General features: G+C 41.0%; 1 protein-coding gene across 1 annotated transcript in view; it reads left to right on the forward strand.

The window, feature by feature from the left end:
• The window catches only part of fhit (fragile histidine triad diadenosine triphosphatase), a 168,876-nt gene that overhangs the window by 137,616 nt on the left and 9,770 nt on the right, over positions 1-21,490 (forward strand). Inside the window, exons 5-6 of the mRNA XM_082534115.1 lie at positions 9,815-9,960; positions 11,806-11,835. Coding sequence (XP_082390241.1) covers positions 9,815-9,960; positions 11,806-11,835 — 176 coding nt within the window. The remainder of the gene's footprint in view (positions 1-9,814; positions 9,961-11,805; positions 11,836-21,490) is intronic.

Raw genomic sequence — 21,490 nt, forward strand, 5'->3', positions numbered from 1 at the left:
GATAAAACGGAAAATTCTGTAGATTTACAGTATACTCTCTGTACTATTTACGGACATTTCCTTCAGCTATAAAACAGAAAATTCCGTTTATTCACAGTATATTTTCTGTATCATTAACTGATATTTTCCGTTAATAGAAAAATTGAAATTTCTGTTTATATTACTATTTCCAAGCACTTCTTTTCACTGTAACTCATTAAATATAGTTCTTTATATCCTTAAACGTACATTTCTATGCAATTACAACCTAGTACACCATGTACTCAAAAATTCATAAATTAAAACTTAAATTAATTTGTGCTTCGTACACAACAACATTGGTACAATTAATGTTAAATATTCTTTTATTCTCCTTAACTCAAACACTATACTAAAATATAATGACAGCATCCATCTTGTCATAAAACTACTAAACAGCTGATACATGAACAAAATAACTCACAAGCTTTCAAATTTGAGCATTTTTATTTCCTTGAAATCAGGTTGCCCTCATGTAAATGTGTTTATTTACATTCATTCAAGTGGCTACCAAGTGTTTTCTTCAAACAGGACACCTGACAAACAAAAAATGTCATATTTAACGACATGTTCACATTTAATAATATCCAGAGTACCTTTTAGTTAGAATCACTGCCTTGTGGTAGTTTTGCCTCAGCCAAATGGTTAAGGTGTGGTTTACATCCATCTCTGTCCACTTATGATACAGTATACACATGTAGTCAGTTATAGCCAAACACCTTTGATTACTGAATTGCATTCACTTCATTAATGAAGTGAATGTAATTCACATTTGTGTGAACATTTGTCTGAGATTAACTCTTTGGGCTCTTTACCTTACAATATAACATACTTGAGTCAAAATTTGTTGACTGTTTAAGTGGTGCCACATGAATACAACTGAACAGATCTAAAGAAGATGTTCCTGAACTTTGGGTTTATTCGAACAGGACTGATGGATAACCACAGGACTTTTCCCCATATGATAACTACAACACATAATAAATTAAGACAGATTACTGTCCCAAACTTAAAGATAAAAGTGTATTTACGGGACTTGTTTTGTCAGTGAGGAGCAAAGTATAATTAGAAGTGCTTGTTCTGATGAAAAGTTAAACTGTAAACAGCAGCATAGTGAATAAGGATCTGTGTCCACGAATCCTCAGCAGTGACAACACTTAAACATCATAGTTCAAAATCCTTAATGCACACCTTTTTCTCCACGGTGTTCAAATTCTCTAAGCTGGTTAAGTAGAGGAAAAAGTCTGACATATTTCATGACCATTAAATGTTAGACAAGGCTCTGAAAACGAGGTTACAGTTACAAACAAAAACCTCTGCTTGTGCGCACAGACCCTAAATCACAACAAATAAGACAATAGTAAGACAAATTACTACAAAGTCTTGTTACCGCTCTTCATATAACAGTGTGACAAAATCCTGAATGCAGCCTGCATGTTAGTACATCAAGGTCCATCTGAGCTTTAAGTAAAATACACTCAGCTTTTCCTTGGATTTTAAGAGTTGCTCAGTTCATACAGGAACTGCAGCAGTCGGAGTTAACGTGTCGCTGTGTTGCTCCTCCGTGTCAGCCATTGAGACTAGTCGCAATTTATTCTGAGGAAAAAAAGAGAAACAACAAGACATTTTTAAAAAGTTTGTATTTTTATAATTTTTTTTTTACCTAGAGCATAAACAACATAAACAAAAAAAGGATTAGGGCTGTGCGATATGACGATTTATATCAGATTACGATATAAAAATGTCTATCGTTTCATATTATACACTATTCTTTGTTTTGTGGTGTTGCAAAATAAACTGTTTACGGCAATATTTTTTTCATGGTTTTGATGGTCACTGTAGTTGCTATATTATTTCTTAAAGTTCTCTCCTTCTCTTATACTTAAAATAACCACACTATGGACGGACAAGTGACTGTTTTTACGCGTACTTTCGTTACCAACAATGAGGATAAAACCATCGTGTGGCTCCGCCGTACGCTTGTTTATTTTCCACATAAACCTTTCACAATAAAGCTCAAGTTTCTGTTGAGACTTTTCAAACTAAACTGAAATGATATACATTATTCTCAAACATAAAATTTCAGAATATGCATCAAACAAATGACCTCAAATAAAAACATCAAGTAACTATAAATGGCGCTTACAGTCACCACGCAGATGAAGGCACAGAGAATACCAGCATGGCCAGCAAGGATGAGGCAGAACCAGAAGGACCAGTCAAAAGAAATCGAGGACCTTATTGTTAAATGAGGGGCTACCTCTGTAGCATGGACATGGTTTGGTTATGAAAAGTCTGACACGCCCCAGAAAACTGTACTATGCAAATTATGCCACAAACTGGTCCCCACCACCACTCGAACACGACAAACCTCTTTAACCACCTACACAAGAATCACATGAAAGAGTTTCGAGAGAGTTTACGAATGAAAAGCAAAAAAGAGTCGTCAGGTGCTCAAAATAATCCTTAGACTCAAACGTTAGAACAGGCTTTTCCTTGCAGCACGCCGTCTAATAAATACTCAGAAAGAAAATGGCGGCCATTTAAACTCATGTCTAAAAATGTATAGTTTCATGCATCGGTCAAAACACTCGACTCCAGGTACACGACGCCCAACTGAAAACATTTCACATAAGTCGAGTTGCCCGAGAATCACAGAATTTACAGAAAATGCACTATTTTGTGATATATATCGTTATCAGGAGAGATACATCTTATATTGGGATATGAGATTTTGGTCATATCACGCAGCCCTACAAAGGATTATAATTCACGTAGAGTTGCATACACATAACACCATTCTGTTGCAGCAAAAGCAGTTTATAATTAAAGTAACATACATACCTTGAAAAACTAAATCAACCACAACATTAAACTCACCTTGTGTTTGTAGAGAAGGTGATCAGGGTTTTTCTTCATTTCCTGAGACCAGCTGCTCTGGATCATCACCAGCTTGTATCTTCATCTTTTTTTCACTCGGGGAAGTCTTTCCTTTTCTTGGCCATTGCTCTGCACTGGAAAACCAAAGTGTGTGATCAAAGGTGAAATAAGGGATATTTTTCCACTGCAGGACTTAAAGTGCTTCAAGTAGTGATAGCTGTTGATCCATTTCTCAAATAATCTGTAAGGATCTGGATTTTTAAGAAAGATACAAATATCTCTGCTTATATTTGGCTAAAAGCTTGATATAGACAAGGCATATAGAGCCCCTGCACACCAGCACTGCGCTTACATTATAGTTCAACCTTTGGAATACAAGCGCGGTGATCCACACAGGTATGCACACGGGTGTTCACTGCTCGTAGACCCAAATTACACCTTTCTTGGCTGCTACTTCGAAGCACATCTGTCCTGCGTGCTGCACAACAACATTGAATATTTAGTATTTACTGCTGTTTACACTTAGCTAGATTAATGCGATGGTGTTGTGTTTAGTATGTTGCTTTGTTTTTTTTCTGCTTGTTTTCTATTCTTCTCTCAACAGGTGATCCAGGAGATTTTTTTCCCCTTTCTCACTGTCCCTCTCCCCTTCTGTTTTTCCTTTCCTTCCTCTTTCTTTCTCCCTTTCCTATCCCTCACTCATGTCTGTCCCGTCTGTAACATCTGAAAATAAAATATAATAAATAATAAAAACAAAGATCGACCAAATGGACCAATACGGCAATGCCACGATGATCCATTTGGCAAAGTAAATCCATTGGGTATCCTTGTTGGTCTTCAGACAACAATTCTGACGACTAAAGAACCAAATGGGACAGGCAAAAAAAAAAAACAAAAAAAACCAAAAAAAACCAAAAACATTATAGTTCAATCAAGAAATAGTTATTATTGATTTATTATTGAATTTTTTTAGTAATAATTTTTAGTATTTAATCACATTAGCACAGTGGGGTGACAAAAATATTCCACATACAAGAAATGCTGCTCAGCATTTCATAAATTACATTTTCAACAAATGTTGGAGTAAAAACACAGTTGCAGGGAAAATGTGTCTGTCTGTAAATATTAACTAAACATTTCTATGTGCTACAAAATAGACATACTGTAATTGTAAATGTGCTGAGGTGAAACTATACTTTCAATAATTTTACCACTACAGTCTGTTAACCACCGAAATAATCTATGCTGGTCAGCTAGCTAAAAGTCTTTACTTTAGCAGCCCAAATCAGAGGCTAACATTAGCATTTGCTAGCGTCAGCCAGGAAGGTCTGAGGCTTAAACTAGGGTTAGTGTAACTTTGCCTGAAACCCTTTAAAGTGTACAGTAGAGCCAACTGTAAAACACAGGTATTGATACAGTACTTATTAGAGTCCTAGAATAATTTCTAGGACCATGAAGTTCTCACTTTCCCAGTTATCCACATCGCTGACTTTCGCTAATTAGCTAGTTAGCAGTCACAGCTGTGTAATACCCAGAGAGACACAGACAGCTAACTATAATATTTATGAAAACTGGTTCAGCCACTGAAGGGCAAAACTGGTGGTATCACAGTAAAAATTATTTTAACATTAACTAAAATAAAGCTTAAGTCATGTTAAACCTAAATAACAATTATTTTAAAAAATGAGTCAGCAAAATATTCCTGACTTGTCTGGAGACAGCCGAAACCAGTTAACAAATAAATTAACAATTCTTTCTAAATAAAAACACGGAGTCTTTTGAAAAACATTATTTTAATAAAACGAAACATGAGTTTTAATACTTACCACAGAAATTTGAAGGCAGTTTCTCCAACTTCAGAATCCAAAATCCAGATGAAGCCTGAAAGAAGCCTAATGGCTGCTCTTGCGCTTACTTTTCCCTCCTTTTCAGGTTCTTTTTCCAACAATGCATTGCAGTAGTTGAGAAATACAGAAAAATACCTGTAAATGACTAATACGGAAAATTCCTTCACGCTTATACAGTAGATTGTACTGTATTTTTACGGATTTTTTTTACAGTGTATACTATACGCTTCTTCTGGGCTATATTCTCAGCAGCATATTAAACATATCAGGTCCCCATAAGGAGGATCATGTGCTAACGGCTGTCTAAATGACTCGGGTAAAGTTTGTAGCATGCATGCTTGTTGTTTTTGTCTGCTTCCACTTGTCTTTGCACTAGGATGTCGTCGGCGTAAGTGTGCAGTCATATTCGGTGTGTTCCCACCAGTGATTTCAGGTTAATCTCGTTGAAATGACCTTAACGCCACAACACGGCAAATCTCCGTTAACGAGGTACCCCTGATCGCCCCGTGCATGGGGCTAGACACGGCCAACACGTTAACGAGCTAACTGCGCTAACACACTAGCTCCCACCCATGTAATTGAGCATTGCGTGGCACATCCAACATACTGTTGTACTTTAGTCCATGACGCGCTTACCTTCAGGGTCATACACTCTGTGAATCTGCATTCGACTACTCCGCCTAGGCTGCACTGTCGAGCGCAGATCCACCAAGCGTTCAACACAGACAGCATCGTCAGAAGAAAAAGTTGATAAAATGAATTAAAAATTTTGTATTGTTCGATACATATGCGTACCGAACCGAAAGCACTGTATCGAACGGTTCAATATCGATACGAGTATCGTTGCACCCCTAATGAATAAATATATATATATAATGATGCAGTATCTAGATAGATAGATAGATAGATAGATAGATAGATAGATAGATAGATAGATAAAGATGTGATGCTGAGTATGTGTACAGTAACAGCAGAGTGTAGTAACTCTCTACAGGGTGGGCCATTTATATGGATACACCGTAATAAAATGGGAATGGTTGGTGATATTAAAGTCCTGTTTGTTGCACATTAGCATATGTGAGGGGCAAACTCCTCAAGATGGGTGGTGACCATGGTGGCCATTTAGAAGTCGGCCATCTTGGATACAACTTTTGGTTTTTTCAATAGGAAGAGGGCCATGTGACACATCAAACTTATTGGTAATGTCACAAGAAAAACAATGGTGTGCTTGGTTTCAATGTAACTTTATTCTTTCATGAATTATTTACAATTCTCTCTTTGTTCACAGCCATTGACATGTCGAAGAGGTTAACATGTGAGGAGTAGAGATGGACCGATCCGATATTACGTATCGGTCCGATACTGACCTAAATTACTGGATCGGATATCGGAGAAAAATAAAAAATGTAATCCGATCCATTAAATATCACGAAAGCACCTCACAAAACTTGCAACACGCCGTAACTCACCTCAGAACGTTAGCACGTCGGAGCAGTATGCATCACGTGATAGAGCGGCTGTGGCATGCAGGACCTGTCGGTGGTCTGGATAGCATTTGGAGCTTCGCTAGCAACCCGGCATTTCATCTCCGACAAAGTTATCCCCGAGAGAAGTAAAGCAAGTGTGTAAGTCCATCTCTGAATGTTTGTAAAGCATTCCTGCGTTAAGCTTAACAAGCGATATATGGAGCGACTGCCTCTTCTTGCTGCTACTTCAATCATGAAACTGCTTAACGATCAGCTGATCGGCTTTTCTGTGGCGAGTCCGTGTCTCTAGTTTGCTTTTGGCCCACTTTGCACCAGAAAGAGGAAACCAGCGGCTGAACAACAGCAGCACGTTTAAGCTTGATCAGCTGTTGTTAGAATGTATTTAATATTACTTTCTACTCCAGGATCTTTTTCTACAGCTGACACTGGTAACTGTGCAGGGGCGGATCTAGAAAAGTTTAGCCAGGGGGGCCGATAGGGCATTAACAGGGAAAAGGGGCACAAAGACATACTTTTCTTTCTTATTCTCATTTAAAATGTCTAGCTTTTAATAAATAATTATCTGACACCCAAAGTTTTAATTTGATGTAAAATGAATAGAAGTCAATTACTGTATATAGTGACTATTAAGTCTAATATATATACCCTAGTAAGCTATAGTACTTTTTCCTTTGGGAAGGTACCATCTGTGCAGTCTGCAATTTTGTTGAAGAAAGATGTTCTATTTAATATTTCTTGAAAAATAGTTGATTTCTGTGCATTTTTTTTCACACTCCATCAAATTAAGTTTGATTACGTCGATTAAGCATCATGAGGTGGAGCGTGAGGGGTGGTTCCCTATTTTTTATTTATTTATTTTTGTTGTTGCTGGGAGTTGGAACCCTATTAGTTAGGTTGCTTAATATTTATGCTAAGTACTCTTTAAAATACCAGAATAGGGAGGATGGTGTAGGTTTAAGTTTATTAGATTGATCAGTATTGCTGAACTATGAAATATTTTTTTTTGCATACAGGTATAACAGAATAGCTTTAGTGTAGTTGTTGTTTTAAACTTGAGTATGAACTTATACAAAATGCAGCAAGATATTTAAAAAACAGTTTTGTTGATTAAAAAACACTATATCGGATTCATATCGGTATCGGCAGATATCCAAATTTATGATATCGGTATCGGACATAAAAAAGTGGTATCGTGCCATCTCTAGTGAGGAGCGGATCGAAATTGTGTTGATATCTGGTGAACGCAGTAACCGGGTCATTGCAGCAGATTTCAATGCAAGACACCCTACGAGACCACCCATCTCCCATGCTACAGTTAGCAAACTGCTTGCTAAGTTTCGTGAAACTGGTTCAGTGTTGGATTTGCCAAAATGTGGACGCAAGAAAGCTGTGACTAATGAAGAAACATCAGTGGCTGTCCTAGCTTCATTCAGCAAGAGCCCACAGCGTAGCACTGGCTGCATGTCACTGGAGAGTGGCGTTAGTCAAACATCCCTTCGGCAGATATTAGCTACTCACAAATGGCGCCCTTACAAACTCCAGCTACTGCAGCATCTCAACGAGGATGACCCAGATCGGCCACAGAATTTGCAGAATGGGCAAAACAAAAACTGGAACAGGACCCTCAATTCACGCAGAAGATTTTGTTCAGTGATGAGGCAAACTTTTATGTGAATGGTGAAGTTAACAAACAAAACCACCGCTATTGGTCTGACACTAACCCACATTGGATGGATCCCTCCAAGACTGTTGGAACAACAAAAGTGATGGTTTGGTGTGGTATATGGGGAACAACAATAGTGGGTCCATTCTTCATCAATGGAAACCTCAAGGCCACTGGATATTTGAAATTGCTACATGATGATGTGTTTCTCTCTTTATGCACTGAAGCTGGCACGTTCCCTGAGTTTTTCCAGCAAGATGGTGCACCACCACATTATGGGTGCCAGGTCCGAGCATTCCTAGATGAACAGTTTCCTGGAAAGTGGATTGGTCGTCGTGGGCCAGTTGAATGGCCCCCAAGGTCTCCCGATCTGACCCTCTTAGACTTTTATCTTTGGGGTCATCTGAAGGCAATTGTCTATGGTGTGAAGATATGAGATGTGCAGCACCTGAAACTACAGATACTGGATGCCTGTGCTGCCATTTCTCCTGCGGTGTTGCTATCAGTGTGTGAAGAGTGGGAGAAGAGGGTTGCACTGACAATCCAACACAATGGGCAGCACATTGAACACATTTTATAAGTGGTCAGAAACTTGTAAATAACTCATGAAAGAATAAAGTTACGTTGAAACCAAGCACACCATTGTTTTTCTTGTGACATTACCAATAAGTTTGATGTGTCACATGGCCCTCTTCCTATTGAAAAAACCAAAAGTTGTATCCAAGATGGCCGACTTCTACATGGCCACCATGGTCAACACCCATTTTGAGGAGTTTGCCCACTCACATATACTAATGTGCCACAAACAGGACTTTAATATCACCAACCATTCCCATTTTATTACGGTGTATTCATATAAATGGCCCACCCTGTAGAATAACCTAGAATGGGTATATAGCACAGATACTGGTCATGATTTATGAGTGTGATGGCAGTGGGGGAACAAACTGTCTCTAGTTGTTGTGGTATGGGAGGTTTTCTAGTACCTGCCAGGTGGAGGGGAGGAGTTTAAAATCGGATGCTAAGCATCTCTGATGACTTTCGCTCCCCACTGGTTCTTGAGCAGTAAGATTTAGCCACTTGAAGCAGACAGCTGGCCTCTGACATGATTTTGCGAGATCCTTGGCTACAATCAGTTCCTGCCAGTGATGAAGTATAGTGTTTCAACCAGTGAAAGTAATCCAAAAGAAGTTAATTCATTAACAGCATATGCATTTTAAATTTGCTGAGGTCTTTTGTAATTATCATAGAATATTATTGTTAAAAATTTAATATATATTTGTTTAAGGCAAATATGTATTAAGTCTAAAGTATAAGTATACCTAAGTATAAAAATAAAATCAAAGGTGACAGCCACCCCAAATACTCTGTGTCTCATTTTGAACCTGGGCCAATAGACTCTTTTAAGTTAGATCTTTTTATAGTAAAAACGTAGATGGGAGAAAAATTTTACAGCTCATCAGAAGTTTTAGTTATTGGTTCTAGAAGCTGTCAGCACATGTATATTTACTAGCAATGAATACCTCCAAATCCAATATTTAGGTGTCATCTTTGACATGATTCTTAGTTTTGAGCTGCAAATCAGAAGTGCAACCTTTTGTTTTGGTTATTTACTGTACCAGGAGTTACAGAAATCCCTGGATTGCAGTTTGTCTCATAAGGCTGTAATAAAATATTTAGTTAAGGGTACACTCAATTTTTTCTAGGCCATTTTCACAATTTTCACTTTAAAAAGCATTGCCTGATTATATCTTTTAAGCTTATATTACTTCAACAAAAAACTCTCAGATTTACTTTGCTGAATGAAAAACACGAGCTTTTGTCATAATATTGCAGAGCTAACCGACTTTCTTATCTCAGTGCTTTCTGACTTTCCAACCATATCTGCAGCATAGTAATTCCTTAACAGAGCTGCTCAGATGTGCTGGTGTGCCCACTCAGACCAGTTGAGCGTTTTCGGGATCTTCGGCCAGATGAGCTAGCAGATTTGTTCTCCACCGCTCAGAGAGTCGCCAACTTGGTGGAGAAACACTTCAATGCCACCTCAATCACCATCGCCATTCAGGTAAACCACACACTCGGTAATATTTTTTAACAGTCACTGTCACAGTCGGGGAGAAACTGACTTTGTGGAGTGACCTGGTGGACCCAGGTGCAGACAAGCAAAAACCCAACTTGATCTTAACAAAGGGCGAGCTGGACGTGAACATAGAAACCTAACATGGGAAACCTGAAACATGAAGACTTGAAGAAGCATCATTTCATAGACCTGGAATCATGGCATGACAAAGTAGGATGGACAGATGAGAAATGAATGAAAACTGACAGACTAAATACACACAGGAGGTGAATGATCACAAGGACTCCACAGGGGACAGGAATGCCACAGGCATCATAACAGGACGCAGACATGAAAACATCATAAACTCAAAATGCTGGGTGATATGACCCAGAACCATGACGGTACTTGAAAAGTAGGGTAATAATAAAAATAGGGTGATAAAAAAATAGGATAATAATGCAGTAATGCCACCCTCCCGAGAGCCAGAGGTAGACTGGGTAAGACCCAGGAGACCCCAGCCGTCCACGGCACCCAAGAGAGCTGAAGATCCGAGGGGAGCAAGCATCTCTTGAGCTTTGCCATGAGCAGTTGCTCAAAAAATTTCATAACTATGGGCACGAATTCAACAGGGTGACAGTTGTTCAGGTATGTTGGTGGTGAGTGTTTCGGCCCTGGCACAATGGAGATGGTCTTGAAGCACATTTAGGAGAGAGAGAGGGGGGAAAAAACTATGTAGCTCATTTTTTTACTGTAAGGTGATGGGAAATAATGATCAGTGTGGTCACATAATTGTGTAGATACTGACTGTATCTTTTTTTCTACAAACCCAAATCTGAGAAAGTTGAAAAGTTGTGTAACATGTAAAAACGAAAAGTCAGATTCAATGATCAGATCAACCATATTTGTTCACAATATAGCCTTGAAAACATATCAAATGTTAATCTGAAAAAAGGTCTTTTCTTAGATCTTTTTGCGCAAGGGACCAAAAGTAAAGAAAAAAAGGTGGCGATTTAGCAATAGTACATGTGAGAGGATTGGTCTTTTCATGCGTGGGCCCATAAACTGGTAACTCAGTATTTATTTCACTTTCCTTCATTTTGGAAGAGAATCGAGGCGCAAAAAATAGTCACTCACCTCCAGCGAGTATTATCCTGCAGCGGACAGTAAAGGGACAACAAACATACTGTGTCTTGTACTGCTGCATCTGTAACAAACCACACTCACACTCTGACTAGAGCCACAAAATAGGTTTTAATAATATTTCCTAGCATGGGAAATCTGAGTGACCCAACTGACTATTGCCAGGGCAATTTTTCCACTGCAGGTAAGCTCAGTGGAAAAATCACATACAAAATACATAAATGCAATTAGATAAAAAATCACATTTAACATAATTTGACAATCTCTACAAGATAAATGGAGAATTTACCTGCTGTATTTTTACATTATAGCTGTTGGATCGAGTGTTAATGACTGTTCTGCAAATCCATCTGTTCCAAAAGGTTTTGAGTAATGGTTTGAAGTGGAGATTTTGAGTTGGCTGTAATTCTTAAACAGATACTGCTATATCTTTGTTAAAACCCATCAATTAACATTGGTTGTATGCACTTTAGTCTAAATATGGAACATTTAAAAAACTAAATCCCATTGAATAAATATAGCCAAAAAGTTGCCTATGAAGACAAATATCTCAGGATAAAGACGGCTTTGACACAAACCAAGGGGGTTGTTTTAGGGGAGGTGAGATGTTATTACCTCATCTTAAATTAAATTCTTTCTTTAAAATATTAATGCAAGTATATCTAAATTCTCATCTCTGGACTAATTACCCCTTTCTTTTCCCACCAGGATGGCCCTGAAGCCGGACAAACTGTGAAGGTGAGAACTTAATAATTTATGACCTTGAAATATGTCATGAACCCTCTGCAATAGTTATGCACTATTAAATAATCATCATAATTAACTTGTAGAGCTAAACTCCTGGAGATGGCGAATTATTCAGTTATCTTTTCTAAAAGGTGTAATTTTTAGTTTGGTTGAAGGCTACATGAAATAATTCATGTCACTTGCTTGGGAGCCTTTGGGAAAGTTCACAGGTTAAAGGAGGGGAGAGAATCATCCTCTTGTAAAATAATCCACTGTACTGTTGTGCTATTTTTTACTATATTAAAAAATGTATGATGCATTTGAACCTTATGAATAATAAATAAAATATCAGTGTATGAGATCCAGCATATGTGTTGCTCATATTACAGTTTGAAATGCACATCATAAGTGGAGAAGTTTTTGGCAACAAATGAGTAAAAGGTTTAGATGATGTGCTTGTATGCTGTATGAGGCAAGAAGGAAACATTTGATCTTTATACAACCGTTGGGTCGCATAGCCGGTAATAAATAAGACTCATTCCCAGTGGGTGATAGGCTCTGCCAGGGCTGCCATTTGTCACCGATTCTGTTCAGAATTTTTATTGACATAATTTCTAGGCGTAGCCAAGTGACGGAAGGCATTCACTTAGTGGGTCTCAGAATCTCATCTCTGCTTTTCCCGGATGATGTTGTTCTGTTGGGTTCATCAGGTGATGGCCTCAAGCTCACTGGAATGGTTTGCAGCCGAGTGTGAAGGGCACAGGAACAACCTCACAAGGTTCATAGATGGGTATACTAGTGGTGTGCGGATTGATATAGAAATATCAATTCTTCTGATACCAGTAGTTTAAGTTCTAGAATCGCTTCTCGTATTAAAATATCAATATTTTAGTACTTTGGGGTAAATTTGTAGTTTTTCATTAACAGGAACACAGTGGAAAGAAACTATATCATTCGGATCGTCTAAATTGGAAGGAACCACTTCCTCTTATGCCGTTCATAGTCATATGCGAAATACGGCTGTATAAATGTGTGGCAGCCCCTGGCGTGCGCACTCACAATGGCTGAGTGTAAACAGAGTCATGTGTGGGCATATTTTACTTCCACAAACAGCCAAGACGCGGTTTGCGATACATGTGGCAAGAAAGTGAGGTGTTGTAGCAACACCACTAACCTCGTCAAACACCTCAGAGTAAATCATATCACAGAATATGACGGAGCTTATGTTGAGCCGAACTGAAGAGGAGGAGAGGGACAGGTGCTGCTAGGGCGAGACAGACGTCTCTCACGGAGTCCTTTAGTGCTGCAGGCAGGCAACGTGTTCAAATAGCACAACTTCAGGTTTTATTTATTTCTATATGATTTTTCTGCATTTTTAAGCAATAAGAACAAGTAGTGTGATGTCCTGTAATCATTATGAAGCTATATTATAATAATATTACAATTACATATTGCATTATGAAATAAAATTCAATATTGGATCGGAAAGGAAATCAGTGGTATCACAAATCATTAGGGTCTACCACACCAGGCAAGAGCCCAGGTGCAGAGTGTGTAAAGATGGCCCTGAGACAATCAAGCACATAACAGCAGGGTGCAAGATGCTAGCACTTTGGGCAGTGACCTCTAAACTGGGCAGGTGGCTCCTGCAGATCCCAGGAGTGATATCTGAGATCTCCCAGAAGAGTGCTTTAAACACCTTGCTTTGTGATATATAAATAAAATTTAATTTAATTGCTCAGTAAATACGTGAGGCAGCGAGAAACCCAAGAAACAAGGGGATCAAGAAGAGGAACAATCATGGAACAACAGGCCCCTACATGGCATGAACCACCAGTAGACAGAAAAAGTGGCTGATATTGAAAAATCCTACCTGTGATGGACTGAGTTGAAAAACAGGAGTCCCAGGAATTATTAGAAAAATATGGTTTTCATTTATTTAACCCCCAAAAATTAGATTTACAAAAGTAATAAATGTTGAGCTCATGAAAGAGGTCAAAGAAACAAAACTGAACTCAGGCAAAGACTGCAAACTTAACAAACCAAATGACTGCCCAAACAAACATAATTGACCTAAACATGACGCACAGGGGTATATATAATAGCTGATCAGACCATTGTGACACATGAGGGGCAACAAACAAACACAATCATAAATCACAACACAATGCAGTACAATCTAGTTTGTTAATAAACTAAACACTAAAGAAGAAAATCAAAACCACTAAACCCTAAACTCAAATATTTAATTAAATAGAAATACTTTGTGTGTTTTCTTTAATTTAAAAACATTCTCCCCTTCAGTAGGAAGTGGTGGTGTGGTCCAATTATCCCTCTTTGCATTTAGTGGTTTCAAACCTTGGCTACCATCTTTTGTCCAGCAACTCCCATGGATGACGGCAGGTAAGAAATAAAAAGACAAAGGTTAGTCAAAAATCAAAGTGAAAAAAATGAAGTGGTATGAACACATAAGTAAACTAAATGTGCGCGCTTAACAATAGAACAAATGTATCCAAACCAATCAATAAAGTTATTGAAAACTAAAGTGTATTACTATGTTCAAATGAAGAAATGAAAATACAAGAGTTACTGACTTTAGAGTGTGGCCATGGGTTTGGCCATCACACTACCAATGGCTTGACCAAGCTGGACTGGAAGACAGCACAGAGGAACAAGCTAGAAACACATCACAGGAACAAGTTGCAAGTATGATAGAGGCTTGGGTCTGGCATGCTAGGTAAGACCCCAGGTACAGGCCAGACTCAGACAGTCTAGCACATAACGGCAGCATGTGAGATACCAGCAGGCAGGGCATACATGGCACACCATAACCAAGTGCCTGGCATAGTTTACAGAAGTATCTGTGATATGTATGGCTTGGAAGTCCTGTGGTCAAAATGTGATACGCCCCCTTGAGAATGACCGAGCTAAGATCCTGTGGGACTTCCAGATACAAACGGACAAAATGGTGGTGGCTAACCAACCGGACATAGTGGTGGTAAACAAACAGAAGAAGACGGCCGTAGTGATCGATGTAGCGGTTCCCAATGACAGCAACATCAGGAAGAAGGAACACGAGTAGCTGGAGAAATACCAAGGGCTCAGAGAAGAGCTCAAGAGGATGTGGAGGGTGAAGGTGACGGTGGTCCCCGTGGTAATCGGAGCACTAGGTGCGGTGACTCCCAAGCTAGGCGAGTGGCTCCAGCAGATCCCGGGAACAACATCGGAGATCTCTGTCCAGAAGAGCACAGTCCTGGGAACAGCTAAGATACTGCGCAGGACCCTCAAGCTCCCAGGCCTCTGGTAGAGGACCCGAGCTTGAAGGATTGACCGCCCACAGGGGCGTGCTGGGTGTTTTATATATATATATATATATATATATATATATATATATATATATATATATAAATAAAAGCACCCGGCACGCCCCTGCGGGCGGTTTATCCTTCAAGAAACTAAATCCTTGAATAAACTAATTAGATCCACTCCATCATCTTCATCCTCAAAGTCATCTTCTCCAAAATGCAGAAAGGACGCGCTGTGTCGACTTTTGTCATGTCGGTAAAGGCACTCGCTTTTGAAGGGGCAGCATTGGTATCGAGAGTAGTAGGGTAAACTGGGAGCTTGAGGGTCCTGCGCAGTATCTTAGCTGTTCCCAGGACTGCGCTCTTCTGGACAGAGATCTCCGATGTTGTTCCCGGGATCTGCTGGAGCCACTCGCCTAGCTTGGGAGTCACCGCACCTAGTGCTCCGATTACCACGGGGACCACTGTTACCTTCACCCTCCACATCCTCTCGAGCTCTTCTCTGAGCCCTTGGTATTTCTCCAGCTTCTCGTGTTCCTTCTTCCTGATATTGCTGACATTGGGAACCGCTACATCGATCACTAAGGCCGTCTTCTTCTGTTTGTCTACCACCTCTATGTCCGGTTGGTTAGCCACCACCATTTTGTCCGTCTGTATCTGGAAGTCCCACAGGATCTTAGCTCGGTCATTCTCCACCACCCTTGGGGGCATCTCCCATTTTTACCACAGGACTTCCAGGTTATACTCGGCACAGATGTTTCTGTACACTATGCCAGCCACTTGGTTATGGCGTTCCATGTATGCCTTGCCTGCTAGCATCTTGCACCCTGCTGTTATGTGCTGGATTGTCTCTGGGGCATCTTTACACAGCCTGCACCTGGGGTCTTGCCTCATGTGATAGGCCCCAGCCTCTATGGATCTTGTACTCAGAGCTTGTTCTTGTGCTGACATGATTAGTGCCTCTGTGCTGTCTTTCAGTCCAGCTTTGTCCAGCCATTGGTAGGATTTCTGGATATTAGCCACCTCCTCTATCTGCCAGTGGTACATACCGTGCAGGGGCCTGTCCTTCCATGATGGTTCTTCGCCTTCCTCCACTTTCTTGGGATTCTGCTGCCTGAGGTATTCACTGAGCACTCGGTCAGTTGGGGCCATCTTCCCAATGTATTCTTGGATGTTCGTTGTCTCATCCTGGACTGTGGTGCTGACACTCACCAGTCCCCGGCCCCCTTCCTTCCGCTCAGCGTACAGCCTCAGGGTGCTGGACTTGGGGTGAAACCCTCCATGCATGGTAAGGAGCTTTCTTGTCTTTATGTCAGTGGCTCCTATCTCCTCCTTTGGCCAGCCTATTACCCCAGCAGGGTACCTGATCACGGGCAGGGCGTAGGTGTTGATAGCCCGGATCTTGTTCTTACCGTTCAGCTGACTCCTCGGGACTTGCCTGACCCTCTGCAGGTACTTGGTGGTTGCAGCTTTTCTAGCGGCCTCTTCATGGTTCCCATTCGCCTGCGGGATCCCCAGGTACTTGTAACTGTCCTCTATGTCTGCAATGTTGCCTTCTGGTAGTTCAATCCCCTCAGTTCTGACTACCTTCCCTCTCTTTGTTACCATTTGACTACACTTCTCCAGTCCGAACGACATTCCAATGTCATTGCTGTATTGCCTGGTAGTGTAGATCAGTGAATCGATGTCTCGTTCACTCTTGGCATACAGCTTGATGCCATCCATGTACAGGAGGTGGCTGACAACTGCTCCGTTCCGTAGTCGGTATCCATAGCCAGTCTTGTCAATTATCTCACTGAGGGGGTTCAGGCCTATGCAGAACAGCAGTGGGGACAGAGCATCTCCTTGGTAGATCCCGCACTTGATGGTGACTTGTGCTATGGGCTTGGAGTTGGCCTCTAGTGTTGTACACCACATCCCCATTGAGTTCCTGATGAAGGCTCTTAGGGTCCCATTGATCTTGTACAATTCTAAGCATTCCAGTATCCAGCTGTGGGGCATTGAGTCATAGGCCTTCTTGTAATCAATCCAGGCAGTGCACAGATTGGTCAGTCTGGTCTTTCAGTCTCGGCTGACTGTTCTGTCTACCAGTAGCTGGTGTTTTGCGCCTCTGGTATTCTTGCCAATCCCTTTCTGTGCCCCACTCATGTATTGACCCATGTGCCTGTTCATCTTAGCCGATATGATGCCTGATAGGAGCTTCCATGTAGTACTGAGGCAGGTTATTAGTCGGTAGTTGGATGGGACCGGTCCCTTCTGGGGGTCCTTGATGATCAGGACTCTCCGGCCTTCGGTTAGCCATTCCGGGTGTCTCTGGTCAACTAGCAGCTGATTCATTTGTGCTGCCAGACGCTCGTGGAGTGCAGTCAGCTTCTTCAGCCAGTAGGCGTGAACCATGTCGGGCCCTGGTGCTGTCCAACTCTTCATACTGGAGACCCTTTCTTGGATATCTGCCACTGTGATGGTTACTGGACCCTGTTCAGGGAGGTTGCTATGGTCTGCCCTCAGATCCACTAGCCACTGAGCATTGCTGTTATGGGTTGCGTCCTTCTCCCATATGCTCTTCCAGTATTGCTCCGTCTCCAGCCTTGGTGGTGCTGTTCTCTTATTGTTCCCTTGCCACTGAGAGTACACCTTTGCTGGTTCTGTGGAGAACAGCTGGTTTATTCTCCTGCCTTCTATCTCTCTGGTGTACCTCCTCAAGCGGCTGGCCAAGGCTGTGAGTCTTTGCTTGGCAGTTTCCAAGGCCTCAGGTGTGGATAGTTTGCTGTATTTCTTATGCACCTTCTTTGCCGCACCTTTCTGCAACTCCGTTAGTTGGCTAACCTCCCTCTGTGCTGCTCTCTAGCCTCCTTCTCCATGGAGGGTACTGCCCCTTGTGGCTGTTCAACTTGTAGCCAAGCATCTCACTGATCACTGCTGCCGTATTGTAGATCAGCTTGTTAGTGTCGGTAATCGTGGTTGTAGGTATCGTCCGTAGTGCTGCATTAACATCATCTAGCAGACCTTCTGAGGGTACTTCACGTAATCTTGGTAACCGGCTACGGGGGATCCAGTTTTCTAGCTTGGCCATGATCCTATTTTTCAGGTCAGTCCCTCTGCGCATCATTAATTCCGCCTGTGTGTTCTCAGTCTAGATCAGTCATTCAGTTCATTTCATCATCCATGTTCAGTTCATCCAGTCTCGATAATAAAACTTCCTCAATCAGCCTGCAAGTCCTGCATGTGGGTCCTCTTTCCAGTCTCCACACACCCACCATGAGAACATTGTCAGGAAAAACTTTTAAATGATCTTTTTTCTCACCATTTCTTAATGGCATTTAGTTTTACAATGGATTGCACAGCACTGGAAAGGAAAACAACGAAAAAACAATTTCAGTACACTAAATATCTTTCTGAATGTGTTGGAACAAAACTGAAAGAAGCTCTTCTCTTCTTTGTGCAGAGAAGATACCTGGACTCGACTCCCACAGAGGTCGATTATCTCGTTAATAGTGTTACATGCTCACTGCATGCGAAGGAAGCAGGAAATTTTGGAGGTTTATGCCCCGGCATACCCTGGTATAAAGTCATGACGAACCAGAAAAGTCTTAAGCTTGAGAGAAAATAGCTTTGCATTTATTTAAAAGATCTTTCTTTGGTTTGGAAAAAGTTTTACTTGTTTTATTCTGTGAAACGTCACTGACAGAGAAAAGCCCCAGGTTTTTCTTCAGCACTGTGGCCAGGCTGACAAAAAGTAAGAGCTCTGTTTGAGCCAAGCGTCCGTTACCCTTAACTAGTAATGACCTTCTTCACAAATACAATATTAATCATTATAGAAGAAATGATTCATAACCAGCTTAGAGACATATCATTACGTACCACTACTTTCTCCTAATTGACAAAAAGGTTCTTGTACTCTGCACGTAAAATCTTAGTCTAGATGATATTACTTTGGCCTCAAGTGCACTGTTGGACTCATTGTTAACCACAATATGTTCTGTGTGCATATTAAACAAATATGGAGGCTTTCTGCTATTTGCACTGCATTTCTAAAATTAGAAATATCCTGTCTGAGTGATGCTGGAAAAGGATTTTATGTTGCACCTTTATTCCCAACAATACAGCTCCGGACGGAACAGTCACGCGGGCGCTGGAAAATTTGAAAACGTTATCTAGAACCATGCATGAGCAATCAGGCGTGAACTCAAGGCTGGGAGATTGGTTCACATCTGTTTTTGGGCAATATAAGGGATTGTTTATGTCTGCCATGTTTTCTCTTCTAGTTTTTCTAGGTTTGTTGCTGTTCGGGTGTTGTCTCATTCCTCTGGTGAGGCAGGTGTTGGGTAATCTGGTGAGCAGGGCCATAGCTTCTGGTTCAGCTGGGTCAGCTGGTCCGGAACATATGATGCCGTTGCGAGAAGCCGCCTGGACGGAGGAGTGACACAATATCTCTAAATGTTGGCCTTTTTTCAAAAGGCCAAAGAGGAGGAGTGTGATCAGGAGATATTTTATTTTGTATTCTCACAATCAGTTATCATTGATTATTCATTTGCCATTGTTGAATCTGTTGACAGTATAATCTTTTAATTACATCTGTGTTACTTTGAGCAAATATTAATGTACACTGACTGTTTATATAAAGTTGTTGCATGTTAGAGCAGAGCAGTCACACTATACAGATCCACGAGTCCTGTTGGGCCCTGGCAGGCCTGCGTGTAGTTATGCACGTACGCTGGCCTCTACTTACATGCACGCACTTATGTAACACACGCACGGTCACCTACACACTTAGTAATAATAGGAGGGTCATCTGAGGACAGTTTTTCTGATAAATACACTTTCACAAAATGCACAATGTAATACACACTTGTTTTTCCATCATAAGTTTCTTTTCAGCCTTTATTTTTCTCCCCTGGAAACGTCCTAAAGATTCCTCTTCAAGCTCCTTGATTCTCTCTTCACATTTCTCCCCTTGTCGTTGAAAGAGGGAGTGCAGAGGGATTCTGTCCTCCAATGTCTTCTGTTGATTTTCACATAATTCCTTCACTTCTTTTTCTAAATCCTGACACTGACGGGCAATCTCTTTTGAAGACGTCCCTTCAGTCATTTTAATGGCTTTCTTCAATTCCTGTATTTGCTCCTTCAGTGGCTTGTATCTCTTTCCCCCTCCAGGGGTCGCCTTTTCCTCTTCAGCCATTTTGCTTTTTGACCTCACTTACCTTACCAAAATGGCCGGTCTTAGGCTCCTCCCCTAGGGGTTGCCTCGTTGTATTTTCCTTTCGGCAGTCAGAATCTCACAAGCTGGTCAAGCCGAACTTCCGCTAGGCTCCAGCCTGAGAGAGAGAGACCGCCCACAGACACACACACACACACCCTCTAATCCTCCTTTCAAGCTCAAAGCTTGACAAACGTCTAATATAACAGTTTTAAGCACGCAAAGCCAGCGAAAATTCACTCTCACATTCACTTCCCTAACAACTACAAAGTTTTCACATACAAGAATAATCCAAACAATCTACCATGCACCGTTTTCCCTCCTTATACGAGAGACTCAACCAACTTTTAAAAGCTTTATTTACACAACATCAAATAGAGCACAGATCTCTGCCTTTTCCAGGTAGAGAAAGAAATACGACCCAACTAAAAATCTCCCAACAATCACCCAAAGTTCTCAAATTTTGTCAAGATATTTATCCCCGCATCCTACCTTACTGGAGTTTTACCCAAGGGATCATTACTCATGGAATTCTATTAAACCATAATCACATTAGGAAATCACCAACACAAAACTACAAGGTTTAGTTTATTTAATATACTGAAATCTTTTAACCATACTTCTGAGACCCCCTTTCACCTAACGAAAAGAAGCTCAGAAGGACAGAAAGGGAGAAATAGGGCCGCAGCTGTACACACACACACTCCGCTCGTACTCGCGCGCGTGTGCCCGCTACTGCGCAGCACCACACAACCCCTCCCCTCTGGGAGAGATACACACACACTCTCTGTTCCCTGAGAGGGAGAGAAGAGAAAGGCGTTTTCGTTTTTTCACACACTCTGAATCCACACAGAAAAAGTTCAACAACACAAGACAGTTTATACAATTTACACTTTTAAATGCACAGACACACGAGTAATTTATATACAGTATACACGGGCCCCATAGACGTCATATACCAGAAGAGGTTACTCCTAACTTTTTTGACTAATTTAAAAGCACCTATAGCCCAGGCCTCGCCTTGCTGGTCAATACACACCTCGGGAACGCCCTCCCGATAGTGCTCGAATTCCTAAGAAAACACCATATGCCAGAACAACTTTATCTCACTTCTCTATTTCTCTGCTGGTGTTGCTAAATTTTTGACTAATTTAAAAGCATCTTT

The sequence above is a fragment of the Aulonocara stuartgranti genome (assembly GCF_965226115.1).
Source record: "Aulonocara stuartgranti genome assembly, chromosome: 5".
NCBI classification, from domain to species: Eukaryota; Metazoa; Chordata; class Actinopteri; order Cichliformes; family Cichlidae; genus Aulonocara; species Aulonocara stuartgranti.